The sequence below is a fragment of the Cyclopterus lumpus genome, chromosome 5 (assembly GCF_009769545.1).
Source record: "Cyclopterus lumpus isolate fCycLum1 chromosome 5, fCycLum1.pri, whole genome shotgun sequence".
Taxonomy (NCBI): domain Eukaryota; kingdom Metazoa; phylum Chordata; class Actinopteri; order Perciformes; family Cyclopteridae; genus Cyclopterus; species Cyclopterus lumpus.
The window spans coordinates 6751780-6771617 of NC_046970.1; the positions used below are offsets into that span (position 1 = coordinate 6751780).

Sequence of the window (19838 nt, forward strand, 5' to 3'; positions counted from 1 at the left end):
TGCTATTTTTGTGAACAAATTAATTAGTATGCATCTCTCTGTATGGGGCATTTTCAGATGTTTGATATGGACTTTTAGAAAAATGCTTCTCTTTTCTGATCAGAAAATAGCATCCAAAGATGGGAATAATTCTATTTTTGCAGCAACATCAAGCTTAACTGGACTTTGCTCTCACATTTGTAAGAACTTCTAGATGACAGCTTTGCAGCTATGATTTGTAAATGAAATAAAAGACTGACATGTAAGTCATAATTGCTGTATTTTGAAGGATATCTGTAAAGTTTCAAGTATTAGGAATGCTGCCTCCAAACCGATCACCAATCCAATATTTATTACATTTAAGTAAACAAACGCTCGCTGAAATGCATTTATTGGAAAATTGTGAGAGAAACTATCGATCTATTTTGGTTTGTCAATAACACAATAAATAAAGACAATGTCATTGTTACACAATGTCACAGTTTACAAAAGTTGTCGAAAATAATCAGAGGCACGTATGTTTGGAGACTTTCGCTGTCTGAAAACTATTTCAATACTGTCATTTAGTTAATGCAGATTACATTTTATGTGTGAATTATACTCTTAAAAACAGCAGATGGCAAAATTAAATTAAACCAAAAGTTGAATGGTATTTCACACTTTCAAAAGGCAGTGACCAACATCCGCTGGATCCCCATTTACAGTTAAATATAATATTGTCATGTGGTGATTAAACGTCCTCTCCTGTTTGTACTTTTTTCAGTCTGTAAAAATGAATTTACTTTGGAAGATACATCTTCAACAGTACTTGCAGTGTCCGTAATAAGGCCCACACAGAGAGAAACCTCTCAAAAAAGTTATTTCAAAAGTCCCGGCTCCACATGTTCTAGTCCAGTCCCTAGATGAGCGAATGTCCCAGCCTCATCTGAACTTGAGGTAGGCTGGTATTGAGTAGTTGAAGAGCAGGAAGTCCATGCGATAGAGGTTGTACAGCTTCTTCTGGTAGAAGGGGCTGATGTTGTGGAAGAACTGGGCCGCCATGTCTCCGGTAGTCCTGGTGCTCTTGGAAGAGGCGGGGAAGCTGACCTGGTCCTCCACCCCGGCCAGCTGTAGCACGTAACGGGAGTCCTGCTCCAGCGTCTCGTATTTACCCACCACGTCGTAGTGGATGAGGCAGGGGTGGCACAGCGAGTGCACCCGCTCCCAGTGCTCGTTGAAGGGCTCCTCGCGCTGGGTCGCCGGGTCCACGAGGTAATACACAAACTCCTCGAAGGAGACGTCGTTCCCTCTTTCAAGGGCTTCCGGCTGTGGGTCTGGCCTGTGCCGCCGCACAATCTTTGTGCCGTATCGTTTATGAAAGGCGGTGTTGTAGCTGCGTGTGAATTTGTTGCGGTACGCAGACACCAGCCGCTCAAAGGGCTCACGGACGAAGACGAACTTCAGGTAGGAGCGCAGGCGCTGGTTGATCTGTGAGGTGGAGTACTCCGACAGGGTGCGCAGGTTCCCCGAGATGTGGGCCTCGTTGGCGGGGATCGCCAGTGGGTCTCGGCGGGACCCGGTGACGCCCGTCAGAACCATGAGCACCCGCTTCCAGTTGGTGCAGGCAACTTTGGGCACGTAGCAGTACAGCAAGCCGTGCTGGTCGTCCACGATGACGTGCTTCAGGTCTTCGGGGATGAGGACTCTGCGTTTGCGGGTGTAGGAGCGGCAGGCTTCTTCCAACACCTCTCGTCGGCCCTGATGGATCGCCTGTATTGCTGACTCCACCTACAGGGAAAAGGAAAATAAGTATTAAACAGAAAGTACTAATTCTCAGTAAGAAAACCTGATTCATTAGTCTACTTCTGAAGGAAAATGCCTTATGTTGCGTTCACACCAAAAGCGTTTACGAACTTTCTCAACGCTTTTCTCGCGTGATTTTACTCGCCGTACTATTTGTAGTTTATTTGCGTCATTCGCGCTCGACGAGATAAGTCTCCATTAAAATAATTATAATTTCCGCCATCCACCATGGAAATAACCACTATTTCTGCTTTATACTTGTTGTGGAAATCCCACAAAAGTCGGAACATAAAACGCCATTGTGTTTGGGTTCATAACATCATCCGTAGCCACACACAGCTCCTTGAATTGTACCCACTTCTACCTCCAGCGCTACTATAGTAGCAGTAGCCAGTTTGAGTGGATTGGCTTTCGCAACACAGCGTCACGTGAGATTTTTGTGTGTTATTCCCATCCACTCACGTCTGTGCATTGACTTTGCATGTAATCTACTCTCGCAGAAAGTTTGCAACGCTTTTGGTGTGAATGCAGCATTAAACTTGCATTCTCTAATGGCCGTCAGTGGGCGACTTGTTTTCAAAAAGAAGTCCTATTGTATAGAAGTCTATGAGAAAAAGACCCTGCTTCTCCTTTTAATTTATTACCTCAGTAAACATTGTAAACACAAGTCTATAGTCTCGATCTCTAGTTTAGAGTATTTTTCAATAGAGCATGATGTTCAATTAGTAAATGATGGTGCACTTAGAGTTAAATAGACCATAAAGCGGGGCATGCTTTAGGGCGTGGCTACCTTGTTATTGACAGGTCACTGCCATTACCAGAGCTGTATACGGCATCTCTATGTCACTCCTGCGCAGTTCAAATATGGAGGATTCCATTCACTGGTTGCAACAAACCAAGTTGACGATGGGAACAAAAATCAAGGATAGCGATGGCCAAAAGGCCAACCTCAAGGCTTCAAAACAGCAGTCCACAAACCAATGGGTGACGTCATGAAGACGTTGACCCCTTCTTATATACAGATTTTGAGAATATCTTAGGCTGGAACACAGGGAGTATTAATCTGGCAAGGGCATGATCTCTCTTGAAAAATGCTACGCCCATTTAGCATTGTTATTCCACATATTATTCTCCTTTATAAAAACACGTGGCATACATTAACCACAATGCAACTGAACCGCTGACAGTTGTGACAATTGACATCACTTGAGGCCATCGATCTGGCTTCACACGGATCCCTCCGGAGACACTAAAGGCTTTTAACAACTTTCTTCTTTTGCATATGCAGTAAGTAATACTCCTCAAGACAATGTAAACTCTGTGGAAATTAACCATTTGCAACAAGAGAAAAGCTCATGTAATTTAAGTCAGCCCTTAAAAGTTAGCCAAGGGGAGCAGATACCCTGCACATTGCCAAGAACTTCTTAAGTTCCCTTAGTAATTATATTTACAGAAACCTTTCCTGTGGAGGTCTTAATCCCGGTCCATCCGCTGGCATCTGCATACTGCCTCGATAAAATCACAGGTCAGCCAGTTCAACTTGGCCTCCTCGTAGCACAAACGTCTTATTTACTTCTTTAATCAGCCTGGCTCACCACTGCAGCGGTCGGAGCCCCGAGCCTCCCGGTTTGACTGGTGCCTGACACTCTGTGTTAACTGGCAAACGTTGGATCATCAAGGATACACCGGGACTGGCCAAAGACCGAAGCGCCAACACCCCTCTCGCAAGCAGCCGTACTATGTGTTCACTTTGTGTAACTCTCCCAGACTTTAATCCCTTCATGTGAGCAATATGCAGGATTCAGTACATTTCTTTCCCCGAGGATATCGAAATAGCCTTCAGAATACCGCAAGGCAAACAAAAGTGAATGCCAAAGTCTTCTTGGGAATGTTGAGCACATGCACATGAGTCAAATGTAGCAAAAAGCTGAACTTGAACCATAATGCACTTGGAAATAAAATCCATATGACCTGTTTCCTCTTGAATATAATCCTTTGAAAGAAGAAAACAAAAAAAAAAAATCAGGGAGAATATTCCATCCTGTGATTTGACATTGGATTAAAGAGCACTCAAACCACTGTTTGGCTGCGCAAAGGGGGCCGTTTTATTAGATTGTTTTGGATTTGGTTCATTGTCACTGGTCTCACCAACACTGTTTTCAGCTGCAGCAGCTGGCAGCTGTAATAAATCCACTGTTCACTACCAGCCCAGCACCAACCAGCACACAGACTACACACAAGCTAGTGAACGTAGTGGAGCATTTAGCAACTAAAGAGCCAACTACTATAATGTAAGGATACAAATAGTGGATATTGGACTTTTTTTCCAGGTGGCCAGCAACATGACTCCAAATAATGAATACTAATGCTGCTTCCTGTTGCTGACATAACCAATAAGATTATACAGTGATAACATCAGTCAGTTTTGTTTTGTTTACCTACAGCGTGTTCCGCTACAGTAGCCCAAAATAAATAAATGCCGCTTAAAATTCAATATCAGTAAAGCAACTGAGATGCAATGAGATTGGAAACTGGGATTGGAATCTGAAGGGATACATAGAGGATTTTAAAAAGCTTTTTTTTTTAAATTGTATGTAATACAATACATATTTAGCTGGGGATCTTAAGGATGCCACATATGTTTTCATTAATGAAAACTACTGATAACTGGCCAAAAGATTGAATCAAAAACACTGCAATGGGGCTGAATTCATTTTGTTCACTAAACCACCCGTTGCACATCAGAAACAATTCAACATGCACAAGCATAAGAAACGCAAATGCTTGAATCGCATACTGCTAATACACAAAGGTGTCTCGCATGAATCCAAATTCAGCTGCCCAAAGCTGCCTGCTAACCCATTATGAAAAGCTTGCATCCGTTTAGGTGGAAAGTAACACAGAAAATATCACAAGCGATTAAAAAAGTAAATGGTGCCTGCTGGAACGGGTTTGTTTTCTGGCCTGGCACGCACACCCTCCTCCTCCTCCTCCTCCTCCTCCTCCTCCTCCTCCTCCTCCTCCTCCTCCTCCTCCTCCTCCTCCTCCTCTTCTCCTAGGGAGATATTAACCAAGATTTAACCGGGAGCAGCTGTTGCCGAGCCCTGTAGCACTGCTGCGCTCCGTGGGCTTACAGATGGAGGGATGAAGTGACTATTTAGAGCCCCACCTAGGGGCGTTCATCGGGGTGGGGGTGGACATCTCTGAACCCTTCCATTTTCAAAAGCCAACAGTCATTTTGTGCGGACAAGAAACGCAACTCAAAACATTTGTCAACGTTAGGAGTAACAAATGTGCGATTCCCATCTGCCATCCTGTTTTCCTATTTTCTGCCAACTCATGGCGGTCACAATGAACCCGATGGCGGCTGTTCAGACCTGTAAAGGGGTCCAGGGGCTTGTATTAAGTCTTGCTCAACACTAGTGGTGTACTTTTCTCAGAACTTTCACTTCCAGTGAAGCAGTGTCCTTAATGGTGCCCTGTGCTGTGCAAGAGGAGCAATTAGACCAATAAAACCTCGCCTCCTTTCAACATTCCTGCCTCTCCAGTCAAATCGTTTTTCTCTACTTTAGTAATCTGCCAACACTCCCAATGTCCCATTTTCCTTTGTGATAAACAACCCGATCTACTCCTTACAGATATTGGACGTACTACAGGACATCCCTCTCGTAGCCTACACAAACTTACACTGCATGCGTGCCCGCAGTAGACAAACAACTGCTCATGTCTTTGTTTTTTATGACACATTATGTTATATATACATATACATACTCTCTTCAAATGTAGCTCATAAATTACACTTCTCTTAATGGTCTCAAGTTAGACAGTGCCTGTTCAAACTATTAAATTAATGGCAGCGGTGTAATTCAACAAAGATGGCTGACCCTTTCTTTTTCTTTTTTCTGCCCAATGAATGATTGCAACTGTACTTGACGTGGAAAATATCACAAAGATGAAGACATCACAAAGATTAGGGACGGTTTGTGTATCCGATACTTGGTTACACAGAGGAGAGATACTGGGTTCATAAGGGCTGTGTGCGAAAACGGATGGATTTCATTTGATTTGAGTTAAGATGCTGAGAGTCGTGCGTTCATTCGTCTTACATGTCCCTGTTTACTCCTACTCAGGTTAATGCACGGAGGCTGAGCTCATCCCACACACAGTGACCCGGGCTGACATTTTGAGCTTAAATTAAAAAAAAGACTAGAAAGTCGTTTTACCGGCAGAAAAAACACGAGGCGGACCTGCATTGCCATGCTGTTGCCTGACAAGAGAATCTTCGCAGTATACTGCGTCTTTTTAAAACGTGTTTTAATGAGTGCGAACGTTAGCTTGACACAAACCATGAACTGTACGCTTACCCCAAAGAAAGTGTCTCTGGGGACCATGAATGTGTTACCAAAGAAGCAGTCAGGGGGTTCCAGAGTAATTAACATACATCCATGGGAACCGCAATTTTGTGCCAATCCATCGAGTGCAAAGATAAAATGTAAAGACTTTGACTTTTTTCTCTAATGCCACCATCACCATCATCGACAGGGGCTCACCGATGTCAGGGGGATTTAGCAGACTGACGATGTGCAACACCAGAAGCTACATTAATGATAGCTTTCAAATTCTAATTGCTGAAAATGACACTGTAGGAGCATGTTTCCTACCCCCGTGCTGCACGTGGATCCTTGACCTGTCTATTGTGGAGATATGTATATTTTACAGCTTCATTTTAGCAAAAAAGTTATTTCTATTGTCTAATACACATGCTCAAATCTCTACAGGAGTCTGTCTTAGGTCATATCTACACTGCTACTACGTTTCTATTTTAAATTGCATATCTTTTCCTACATTTACACTATGCCGTCGTTTTTGAGCACCGGAAATAGAGTTTGGAAAAGTTTAGGAAAGGATGACGTGGACGCCCTCATTCACTATTTTATTAGGGTCTTAGTGGTCACAGCATGTCCTTCCCTGATTCATCACGCCCCCCCACCCCCCTCCCTTTTCACATGACCCTTTTCCAGAAGAAAACAAGCAGCCAGCTGAAAAATAATTGCTCCCCCTTTTCGCCATTGCCGTTCTTCCGAATTGTCTGCAACTAAACCAACTGCAGTGTGTAGAAAATCTGCTTCCTGTTTACACCGTCATGGACATGCCCCTGACGTCAATTGTCATGTGATATGCGTTTTCAAAGGTTGCCGTGTGGACGGAGATCGTTTCAAAAATGCTGCTGAACTGGCCCGTATGGATGGAGATGGTTTTTCGTTTCAAAAAGAAAACGTATTAGTATGGATGCAGCTTTCGATACAACGTTGGAAAATCTTCAAACCTACTGTACTTAACATAAAACATTTAGCCAGGTTAACGCCGTCTGCCAGTTATTGTCCTTACTGTCCTTAGATACCAGGAACACACACCCGGAATCACCACACATTGTCCATCCATCATTACCTTTTGGTAACAGTGCCTGTCTGAGTTGATCAATCAGAGCTTAAATTGAGTTTATCCTTCTAAAATATGCACGAGTGAGCCATGAGAAAATACGTATGAATAACACTTTACAGAATGATTTCAGGCCCATGCTTAGTGAGGAGTTGTCCTGCAGACTGTTTGTGGTTAAAGAGGACTTACCTGGTCGCCATCATAGAGCGTCTGAAGAGGGCTCCTCCGCGACTTCTGTCCACTGCTTCTTTCGCCGACCGGCTCCGAGGCTGAGGAACCAGAACACATCGGTCATGAAATTGGACGGAAAGAGATTCCAAAGCAAATTTGGGCCGCGTTAAAGCAACTGTCACACTGAACATAGTAAAATCGCTCATAATAGTGCATTATGAAACAATATAGCACTTACTGCTTATTAAACTCAACAATGAAGTCCACAAATTCACTACAATTTCATTCATAAGACATATCTCACCCCTGTGAAAATGCATCACATGAAAGTAATTACCAGTCCTTTATGCACTTTCTGCCCACTAAGCACTCAAGGTACATATCTTCACATGTTCTGGGATTGCTCCCCTGTTTATCAGTTTTGGAACAATATTGCATCCAAGTTATCTCTCTTGATTAATGTTACTGTGTCTGTCACTCTGTTTTGATTATAAATGATCTGTCAGTCCTTCAGCTCTCTAAAATTCAAATGCATGCTGCATTTGCTGGACTTACAGCTGCTATGAGAATGATTGCAACCCATTGGAAACCACCTCATGAGTTATCTATTCGAACATGGACGCTTTCCTTCTTTGACGTTATATATATGGAGATCTCAACAGCTCGCATAAATGGAGCATCAGAAGAGATTGGTCCCTGTCAATGTTATTTGTTTGTCTGTCTGTCTCTTGTGTTGTGTGTATATTTATGTCCCCCCCCCTCATCTTTCCTCTCTGTTTTATGGTTCTGAGAGACTCCTTTTATCTCAGCATATTGTTTGTAATTTGAAAGGGCACCATGTCTTGGTGTTCCGCCATCCTGTGTGATTATGCTAAATAAAAACATTTTAACGCAAAACAAAACAAAACAATGAAGTCCACATAGGTACAGTTTAGAAGAGCAACAGGGAAATTAATAAAAAATAAGCACAAACCAGTTGACTATCGCACAAAATATTGTTCTTTTGGATCAAAAGAAAATGAAAGAAAAGTCTTAAGTCTTGTTACAGTGTGACGCTTTGCCAAAAGTCTATATTGAATATCTAACAGCCACTGTAGGTTTGACACCTGGTTATGCTTCTTTCTTCCCCAACAGCGAACGCAAGTCATATTTTGAATCAGAATCTGAAATTGACCATTGACCACAACCTCTGTTCTTTGTGAAGGAGCACAGAGCTCGTCCGGCACTGACCAAAAGCAACACGTCCAGCACCTCCAAAGCTCACTAGTTATCCAAAATTAAACATTTATTTGATGTGTTTGGCTTCCATTAAGCTTAGCTAAGCATAAACCAACGCATTGCAGTGTGTTACATCATATACAGTATGAGGGGTCAGACACAGAAGGGGTGTCAATCTTTTGATCTGGCTCTCGACAGCAAAGTGAATACACGCTTTTCCCCCAAAAAAATGCAGAAGTAGTCTTCTTACAAAGGCCGTGTTCAAAGTGCCAGCCCCTGCCAGTTTTTTTTTAATCTTAATTAAAACGATAAATTTTAAAATCATGAAGAAACTTATTCAGGAAATTGCCAAAGTCTGTACTTCTGGTCTATTGCTGCAACTTATGATACACTGAATATTACTAGTTTTCCTGTAAAAAAAAAAAAAAAAAAGCACCAAGCCAATCCTCGATCAGCATGCCTCTAACGGACAACATATTTTTGGTTCTGTGCCTGTGGCAAAACTCATCGACGATAAACGCACGCAAGTCCCAGAGCATGCCTTGCCAATACATACACAATACAACGGAAGAGACATCTGCAAGAAACACAGCCCTGAAGCAATACTGAAAATCAGCTTATTTCTGCAGTGTCATCGTTCAGAATAATATGAAAGTCCCATTAACATCGGAATGTTTTCAATGCTTTCAAGTAGCCTCATTAAATAATCCATCTCCACGCTGCAGTTTATGCAGACATTAACTTCCAAAATGGCTTCGGCAGCAGTGACATTTGTCATCTGTTTGCAACTGAATTATGTGGAACTTAATTCTAATTAGTGGCATTCATTCAGGGGCCCATTAACGACAATATTGAGCCTACAGGAAGACTCTGAGTGACCATGTCTGTGTGTGTGTGTGTGTGTGTGTGTGTGTCTGCCTCTTTCCACACTGAGATGGGATCGGGCCAGTCATGTGTGCCAAGCAGCTTATGAGCTGTAAACCCACTGACACACTCTCGGCGTAGACAGCCATTGAAACGTGCAGTATTGAATGTGCAGTTCAAGACCAAATTACAGAAGAATACATGAGTATTATTATATGACGGATACAAAGTAGATCTTGTGAATGAAATTTCCCGCTGAGTTAGAGCCAACTGCTTTCTATCCATCACAGTGGATAACTTTGTGTAACGTTATAGGAAACTCCAAAAGCTCAATTAAACTGTGTTTCTTTAGTTCAAGAAGTTTGGTGACGTCGTGTCTATACCAGGCGGCAACCTCCGGTTCTGCAGAGTAAAGCCAATGAGGGAGTGTAATAAAACGTGCATTCCCTCTGCTGACCAGCAGGGGGCGACTCCTCCGGTTGCAAAAAAAAGTCTGATTGTATAGAAGTCGATGAGATTTACTCCCTCAGTTAACATGAGTTTATGGTCTGAATTTCTAGTTTCATGTCTTCTTCAATAAAGCATGATGTTCATTTAGTAAATTATGGTCCATTTAAGAGTCAAATAGACTATAAAGCCGGGTATGCTTTAAGGCAGGGCTTACTGTGATTGACAGTCATAAAACATGGCTCAAACATGCATTTTTGTAGAAGCATGCTGAGTGAGGCCCAGATCACACTCACGCGTCGCTAGAAGCAACATCGCTAGAAGCAACATTGCTAGAAGCAACAATGCTAGATTACACATCAAGCACATCGCTAGAAGCAACATCGCTAGAAGCACATCAAGCACATCGCTAGAAGCAACATCGCTAGAAGCACATCAAGCACATCGCTAGAAGCAACAATGCTAGAAGCACATCGCTAGAAGCAACATCGCTAGAAGCAACATCGCTAGAAGCACATCGCTAGAAGCAACATCGCTAGAAGCACATCAAGCACATCGCTAGAAGCACATCGCTAGAAGCAACAATGCTAGAAGCACATCGCTAGAAGCAACATCGCTAGAAGCAACATCGCTAGAAGCACATCAAGCACATCGCTAGAAGCACATCGCTAGAAGCACATCGCTAGAAGCACATCAAACACATCGCTAGAAGCACATCAAACACATCGCTAGAAGCACATCGCTAGAAGCACATCAAACACATCGCTAGAAGCAACAATGCTAGAAGCAACATCGCTAGAAGCAACATCGCTAGAAGCAACAATGCTAGAAGCACATCAAGCACATCGCTAGAAGCAACATCGCTAGAAGCAACATCGCTAGAAGCACATCAAGCACATCGCTAGAAGCACATCGCTAGAAGCACATCAAACACATCGCTAGAAGCACATCAAACACATCGCTAGAAGCACATCGCTAGAAGCACATCAAACACATCGCTAGAAGCAACAATGCTAGAAGCAACATCGCTAGAAGCAACATCGCTAGAAGCAACAATGCTAGAAGCACATCAAGCACATCGCTAGAAGCAACATCGCTAGAAGCAACAAAGCTAGTAGCAACATCGCTAGAAGCAACATCGCTAAAAGCACATCAAGCACATCGCTAGGAGCAACATCGCTAGAAGCAACAATGCTAGTAGCAACATCGGCAGAGGCATTTCGCCAAAACAGGAACCCACTGTTTCTATGGTACAGCAGGCCTACTGTAAGCTCCTCTCTTGCGGCATGCGCTGCATTTTTCAAGTGTTTTTTAGGCACGCATAAAGAGTAAAATATTCTAAACTTTTTGGCTCCAGGCGCTCAGTCGCACCGTTTGTCAATGTCACACTTTGCCCAGGCAGCCAATCAAATCAAGCAAAAAGGCAGACTGTTCTACATTACCGCTGCCTTCCTGTTTCGATGTCGGTAGATGTGATAGGAACAGACAATGGTAAATGCAGACAAAAGCTTGAATCCCTTTTTATCCCATTTCAATTATATCCGATCGCCTGGTTGAGCACGCACACATGCTCGACAGGCTCATCAGCTGTTTTTCCCGATGTGGTTTGCCATTCTTGAAGCAGACGCGCCTGTTGCACCGCTTCTCTTTTGTGTTCGGGGCCTGAGGTCATTCTCACCTCCGTGGCCAATTGAGCATTCCCGCCGACATATAGTACAGGAGGCTTTTTTTTGGTCCAGTCACTGCTGACGGACCTGACCTGATCGCAGTCACTCCAGATGACGCTTGTGATTCCACCAGACTCAGTGTTTCAGAAGCCAAAAACACACGCCTATGGCAAAAGCTTGTCCTCAGAGGCCACGAGCAAAAGCAATCCAACGTTTAAGATCAAAGTAAGCCGCTCTACTACTATTACTACTACTCTCAGCTTCATCAACGAGTATCTTCCGTAAAATGTCAGAGGTTAACCGGTGGGAATATTTCCTCACACCGGCATCCCTATTGAGAAGAACATTCATACTTTGCACATCAACCAATTGCTGCGATTCAATTTATTGCAATGGCAATTTCACCATTTTAAATTCTGTTGAGCCCGGACCTCAACGTTCATGGACGTGAGGTCGCCAGAGCAGTTTGCTCTCGCAGAATGCTCCCCTCAGTGAGGGGAGCATTCTGCGAGAGCACACTGCTCTTTCGGCCCGTTCTCTCTGAACACATTACCACTTCCTCTGGGAAACTACCAGCGATTCAGGAAAGCCGTTCCAACACGACCACTCCCGGTGCCATCGCTTCTGCCTCTCTCAAATTAAACACCAGTCAGCTTCTGACATTACTTTGGAACTGACAAATACCTGGCAACAAGCCGCAACAAGCTGAGATGGCACTTTGGCTGGGCTGAAAGAGTGCATTGTGAGTCGTCACTCCCCCTGCTCATGTGGCATTACTCAGCAAGAGAGGAAACTTATAATCCCCAATTTTCTTATTAAGTAGATAATAATGAGCCAGATGGATATCGGGTTGAAGCAGGGAACGGGACAGTGCGCATTGTGAAGAAGTTGGAGGGGAAGAAGGTGTGCCTGTATTTATTGACGCTTGAAGAAGAAATGAAGGAAAATGCTTTTGTAGGCAACTTCCTAAGCCGCGTGCTCAAATCGTGTGATATTCCAACCAAACACTGTCTCAGCTGTTCGCTCGAATTCCTCCACTGAGAAGATTCACCAACATCACCTACGGCCTATTCAACGGAAGGAGTAGTCCTGTTGGTTTAACCCCGTCTAGACCCAAAACCCTGCAGCATTCCTCCTAGTTCGCACAGAACCGAGGGCTTCGGAAATGCAAAATATAGAAAGGCTGATGTGTGTTCCTCCTGTCCGGGCAATAAACGAAGCTCTGTGTTCAGGTCCCACTGGGGAAAACTGCACCCCCCTCCTCCTTAGTCTCTCCTGCCAAAAAGCAGATTTACTGAGAGACGCACTGTACAAGAGGAAAGCCTGATCCTTTTGGGCCGCAAATGTGTGTGTAAAGGGTGTAAAGAGTGTAAAGGCAGAGGCGTGTGGGTGGTGTAGTGTCCGTTTATTGACTTATCAATGAATGCATGCACGATGCGAGATACAAAGTCTTCCTGATGTTCTTCAGATCCAATGGGAAGTTGGCCTATTTTCATATCCAGTTGCACGTTCCGGCACACCTGCAAGCAAAAATCTCTCCGCAAACTAACACGGCGATGACGAAAAAAATGCAAAAAAGAAACGCTGACACATGCAGCTATAAGATAAGTAGAAGCGGTCTCCTCTGCTCTTTCTGGATCCTTTCCCATGTTTAAATAATTGACTGGTAAGTTGGATGCCTGCCAAACTCTGCTCCACTCTGTCAAGTGCCCGACGTGTGCCATGAATACCCGTCCGTCTTTGGAGGTAACCTTTTTTGTTCACTGAAAACCAGGGTTTTGCATAATCTGAATAAAAACAGAGGCTTTTAAAGCCCTTTCACCGCTTGAAATAAAAAAAATGCCAGACATCTGGCTTTTTCCTTCAGTGAAAGCTTCCATCTGTCATTCATCCCCCAGGACAAATGACTCCATGACTCCGCAGTACTCACGGGTATTTATTGGCTCTAGCTCTCATCAGCAGTGATGGAAACATGACACTTTGGTGGTCACGCCTATTATCAGGCCTCTATTCTGCTGCGATGCTATGCGACGTGACCTGGGGATTTGGATAATTTATATGCTCTCTAAAAAAAGACAGTCAGACAACAGGGATTTCCCCACGCTCATTTTCTCCCTTAAGTCTTTCCACTGTTCAAACAATCACCAACTCCAATTTGAGGGTTTAAAAGAGAGAATGAATAAGTAATAGACATTTAAAAAAAAGGAACACTGTAAAATGTCTACGGTTTACCACGGACCAACCGTGACGTAGAACGTGACACTCCAGGAAGAAAAGCATACGTATTTTGGTTACTCGAAGGAGGTCACCCCCCCCCCAACTGCTGACTTTGTAGTCACTCACATTTAAATTGCTGTCATTAACTCGAGTTGTAGCGTCACGTATTGGTGGCCTTTTGTGAACGAGCAAAACCATATGGATGGGTGTATACAAATCTCATAATGTATCAATCAGCAAGTGTGAGATATTGGGGACTTCCAACTCTCCCAAATCAGAATTACCACAAGGAGGCTCACATTAACTGTGGTTATTAGAGAGAAACCACAGCTGCCTTTGTACTGAAACAATGTACACACAAAAGTCCAGGTGTACTTGCTGGATTCATCCGTCCCCGCAGCTCTGTGTCAAGAATATGCAGCTGGCGGCAGGAGAACGGGTTGGAACAGCAGGCCCATCCTGAGCCGTCGTGAGATAACCCCGCCCCCAGGATGGCTGAGGAACCTACTGCAGTTTAGACACTGGACGGATTTCAACTGGGGACGGCAGCATTCGAAGATTAGGTCACACGGTTCATTTGTGGACGTTTCGCTTTTAATTGGAACAAAGTCACGTCAACAAGTCTTCATGAGACTTCAGGGATGGGGACTGATGCCATGCATCAAATTACTTCCTAAGAGGCCCTGGAGCTAATCTGGTTAGTGCGCTGCAGGTGCTCCAACAAAGCTGGAGTGCTGATAGTTAAGACTCGTGTCGGGCCTTGAGTCAGGCCAAGACAAGTAAAAGTATGAGGTATGTGGGTACCCCTCCAGTACAGTAGCTCCAAGAACTAAATTATGCTTGCAATTATACAGGAAAAAACTAGCTGCCAGATAACCATCAACTCACATCTGTGTTCGGAAATGTTTCCGGCAACTTGTACAGCGGTGTTCCTGGGTTTTATTCCCTAGAGGACGCACAGGAGAAGATCCTGACAATGAAATAAAACATACCACATTCCAGACCATGCTGCCTCTTCAGTCCTTGTGTCTAAGTCAACTTTTATAGAGGAAATCCAGCTGCTCTCGTGGTTAAGATGCCTGCCCCTCCCACATTGGACGTAACGCGGTCTGATTGTTGATGAGTCAACAATCCTTGTAATTCTCAAAGGGTAACCCACATCTGTACAAATCAAGATAATGACTCTGTATTGGCAACAAGAGAAATTATGTTAGACCAACGGGCAGATTTTGCACTGGAGGGGAAAAAACAAAAAAGATTTCACGACTGGTTCAAGAGGTGTTTTTTGCATTGTGAGAAGCACCTCATGTTCAGTAAAAGTACGATTTCCATCCTCGGTGTCCATGACAGTGCAGCATACACAACATGTACAGTAAACCCACTCTGCAACTATGCAATCATCCCGTGTTACATTGTACCTCAGTGTTTAAACAATGAAGATGGTTTGTTGCAACACGACTGTGATGTACTACGAGGACCTGCAATTGCTTTGCTCATCTGGAACTAATCCTGCTTCGATACAAATGCCAATCTTTTGCAAGTCAGCTTCTTTCATTATTCATATTTATTTTACCATTAATGAATTTGATTTGTATTTTATATATATATATATATATATATATATTTTTTCCTACCTCTCATATATGTATGTAGGTATCTACGTATATGTATATATACATACACACATACATACATATATATATGTATATGTGTATGTATGTATAGCTGTGTATATGTTTAGATATGTATTATTAATGCTAATATTTTTATTACGTGGCTTGTTTTTCGAGGTTGTGTGTTCTATTTTGTTAAAAATGTAAAAAAAAAACACCAAAAAAACACATGACATGACAAATTGACACTGTTACTCTGACTTGGCGGCGCACTCCTTTGTTATGTGGCGGCTCACTTGCAGCTTGTTATAGTCGTCGAACAAACAATACGACCTTTAGCCCAGAGGGAGCGAGCGAGGGGAGGTTCTAAATGCAACTATGGACAGAGTGGCTGCATATATCTGAAACTAGTTTAAACGGATTTAAAGCTGACAGGGCAGCTTTAATAGCTGAAACATGAGATACGTTTGAGCCTCTAAACAGCAAAATCCCAGGGGCAACCTCTTAAACGCTAAATAATCACCTTCAGATGTTTCATCAGTTGCTTTTGTGGCACCAATGTACCGATGTATCCACGCATGTGTGTGCACATGATGGCTAACCCCCCTGTCTTCACAGCACAGCCCCTTGTCTCTTCATATGCCTTGGTATAAAGAGAGTAAAATACCAGTCCTAATCAGGGCCCGGACATACAACTTTGGCTAGGTCAGCTATCATATTAGCATCACATTTTTCTAAAATCCCAGCTCTGCTGGATCTTAAACTGCTACTACACCAAAGATGTGCCACAGGTATCATAGGTATCCTTCCTTGAATTAACTAGCTGATTTGTTGGCCACATGGGAGGCAGTGGACACAAGCCAAAACGCAACATACTACATTATGACCTGTTCAGGGGTTATGGAAAAATCTATTTCCAGCGGTTGCGTCGCAATCTCATCGTTCATTCGGGTAAATGTGATGGTGGGTCTAAACGGGAGGTGTTTCACTTTCCACGTTTTTCAGTGGCCAGTCTCACGCACTTCCGATGCCATCAGTTGATGTGTATTGCAGGACATTTCCACCTAATACCACAAGAGGGCGGTGTTCGTACATACGGTTTTGGCGTTCACGGTAAAATGCGACCCCATTCAAAGGCACCGCTTGACTTATCATAGCAAGAGAAGCACAGGTGCGACATGAGCTCTGTTGAAGTGTCCATTTAAAGTGGTGTCCCATTTAGCCACGATACCAGCGAGTCAGGGCCTGAATGCAATGCAGCCATTGACAACGCTATTTAACTGCACCTGTGGGTTTTTTCCTACCATTACATGTACATATGGACTTTAATGAACAACAATGAATGGACAAAATAGCGAGTTTAAATAAAGGAACGTTAAATTGTGATCTAAAACTTGGAATAGTTCTCCATCAAAAGTAAAGAGACAGTGATGTGTTCAAGGACCATTTGAAATGTAGGACAGTAAATAAAAGGGAGGCACTTCAAAACCGTCTGAGTATCAGCACAAAAGCACCCTCCTGGAATGCATCGAGCATGACAGACCGATGAACAGTGCCCAGCCATATTTGACCTTGAACACAGCCCCCAAAACTTTACTTCTGTGGCATAACAGCATATTTCAAGCAAATCTTTCTTCTTCTTTTTTACGCGGCACGATGGGATGGAATCTGCCTCCACACGAGGCTGGTCTTTCATAGATTCCTAGTAGCTTTAAACAGTCTTCGCCCCTGGTCTCACTTCAAACGTATCCAGCACTGACTGACCTCTCTCTTTAAAAAAAAAAAAAAAAACCAAAACGCTGCACACAGTATGGGCTATATGAGCTCTTTTTTGGGGGGGGCCCATAATAAAGCTTGGCATGTCTGAATGAGCCCATTGTATGTAGCAGAGAGTGGGACCCTGGAAGCGGTTGGAAACAGATCTCAGCGAGGGCCGACCCAGCCAGCTGCGACCTCTCCAAGCCTTCCTCCACGTAGCAGAGGAAACCCTCCACTAATCGGTTTGGTGATGAAATTGTACCCTCACAGAGATCAGTGGATCTCCAGTACACCCGGCTGGGAGGGTGGAAAGTAAGGAACGCGATTGGAGGGGAGGGAGGACGTATACTGTACTGTGACTCAACGAAGACACAGAGACACAGGGATCCCTTGATTGATGGTGTGAATAACTTTGAATGAGGCAGTTATCCCACTTCCTCCATTCAAGCCCACTGAGGGTCTGATTATTGCCAAACGGTGAATGGCACAAATACAAATATGAATATAATATATATAATGTAATGACAATTATTTCCAATGTCCAATATTAAAAAATATATTTGTATATGTTTAGTTTGGCTGGGCTATGTCTTCTTAGATGGATATGTTTTTACATCCTGAAATAGATCTCAGCATTCGAATTCAGCATGAATGGGGAACACTTAAGACTTCAGGACTTATTGGCAGAGGAGGTGGTGATACACTAACGGAATAAACTGTACTGTTTGACTTTCTTGACTGTATTTCTGGTGGAGGTCTTTCCTTCTCCTTGTCTAATTTCAGAAGAAGAAAAACAACAGTTGTGTATAGCGCATGTATAGAAGAAAGTCCACTGCTCACCTGGCTTCAGGCTGCTGTTAAAGTAGAGGAGGACCATAATGAAACACCCCAGACACAAGGCGAAACCCACCCGGGTGACTTTGGGTTTCCTCATCCTGACTCTTGGGGAACGACCGACGAGCGGAGCCGAATCCTGACAGGGTTCATGCGAAAAAGAAGCAGTTTTGTTTGCGTGGGTGTGATGGTGGGGGTGCGCCTCTGCCGGCGGCGGCGTCGTCTACACCGATAAGAGCATCGATCCGGCTCGCTGACCATTCCCGATCCGTATCTCCCTGTACATCCTCGGTTGTCCAGCCTGGAAGTCTCAGCAAAGGGAGTGAGAGAAAAAAAAAATCGATGCAGGACTTCGCCGGTCTGCCGTATTTGTATTTTTTCACTTCGAATTTGTTTTGTTAGTTACCCTAACGTGCGCCGGTGCGGAACTGGAACAAGCTGCATATGACTGTCAGTGTAGTCTGAGCAGAGGCCGCCGGTCTGTTTGTTTAAGGGGGGGTCTCTCCAAACGTTTGGTTGACTTGTTAACCCCTTTCTCTCCAAACACTACTTACAGTCACGCTGCAAAAAGAGAGAATTCCGGTTGAACCTTTCAAGATAAAACTCCTATATATATATATATATATATATATATATATATATATATATATATATATATATATATATATATATATATATATATATATATAAAAACCGGAATTCTCTCTTTTTGCAGCGCGACTATAAGTATTATATAATCAACATTATAATCTTCAACCTGGTATAACATTGTTTATATATACCTGTTGTTATTTATATAGAGATACACGTTTTTATACAAGATGTATATACATATATATAAAGATGTGTATATAAAGTTTATATATATATATACTGTATATCATTTTGATGAGGAAAAATACAACCTTTTGTTGTTTATATATCATATATATACCGTTTGTTGTTTTTATAGCTATACACGTTATATATATATATATATATATATATATATATATATATATATATATATATATATATATATATATATATAAATATAATGATTTGTATTATATATTATTTAATATTATTTCTACTACTATCCAATTGACGAGGAAAACAAACAACCTTTTGTTACCCTGGGGCCCCCAGTAGGTTAGTTGGGGGAACGTGTCTACTTTGTCAGTATTTTTATTTTTGAAAGTGCACACAAATTCCTGTAGATTGTTTGCCTTTTTATGTAGAAATAAAGACAGTGAATAATATAATAAGAAAATTCAACTGAACAGGTAAGCATGAGAGAAAAAAAGAACAAAAAAAGAAGGTCCTGAGAATGTGTAAGGCGATGTCCTGCTTTTATTTTGAAAGCCGAAATCAAAGGATGTCCGACGCTATTCCATTCATCCCTGGGTGTCTCTCTTCAGCTTTAGTGTTGCGGACAACCACACGTGCTAGTCCATTATGAGACACCCGCTGATGGATGGGTCCCTAGTGAGTCATCTGCTCCTCTCACCTTCCTGACGTCACTTCGTTCATCACTTTTAAAGCTTACTGTCTCAAATTCTCGCCCTGCCAGGTTTAAAGATTGGCTGGATTATCCAGCAGACTGATAGCTAAGGGGCCAAATCAGCACACTCCACTCAAACACAAACAAAAGATAAAAGACAAAGGTCAGGTCACTGTGTACCCCATATGAAGCGCCACAACATGCAGATAAAAATACTGCAGGGATATTGGAATTATTTTTATTTTTATATTTAGGTTGATATATTCTGACATTTTGGGGATTTTTCAGGCCAATAAATCTGATTGCACTCCTACACTACTCCTGGAGCAATTCAAAGCAACACTTTTTGCCAAGTTTCCACATCCC

At 42.9% G+C, this 19838-nt stretch overlaps 1 protein-coding gene across 1 annotated transcript; it reads right to left on the minus strand.

Annotated features, from left to right (window-relative positions):
* Positions 1-240: 240 nt before the first annotated feature.
* On the minus strand, positions 241-18513 carry si:ch211-236h17.3 (carbohydrate sulfotransferase 11). Its single transcript, XM_034533702.1, has 3 exons — positions 17996-18513; positions 7390-7469; positions 241-1746 (listed from the first exon to the last, which is right to left on the minus strand). The coding sequence occupies exons 1-3, from the start codon at positions 18087-18089 to the stop codon at positions 901-903; spliced, it is 1020 nt and encodes a 339-aa protein (XP_034389593.1). The 5' UTR covers positions 18090-18513; the 3' UTR covers positions 241-900.
* Positions 18514-19838: the final 1325 nt, after the last annotated feature.

Excerpts from the sequence above, each read along its gene's own strand:
- si:ch211-236h17.3 (XM_034533702.1), bottom strand. The coding sequence starts at position 18,089 with ATGAGGAAACCCAAAGTCACCCGGGTGGGTTTCGCCTTGTGTCTGGGG. Across the intron at positions 7,470-17,995 it reads TAACAGCAGCCTGAAGCCAG|CCTCGGAGCCGGTCGGCGAA; the intron begins GTGAGCAGTGGA and ends CTGGTTCCTCAG. Across the intron at positions 1,747-7,389 it reads CGCTCTATGATGGCGACCAG|GTGGAGTCAGCAATACAGGC; the intron begins GTAAGTCCTCTT and ends TTTTCCCTGTAG.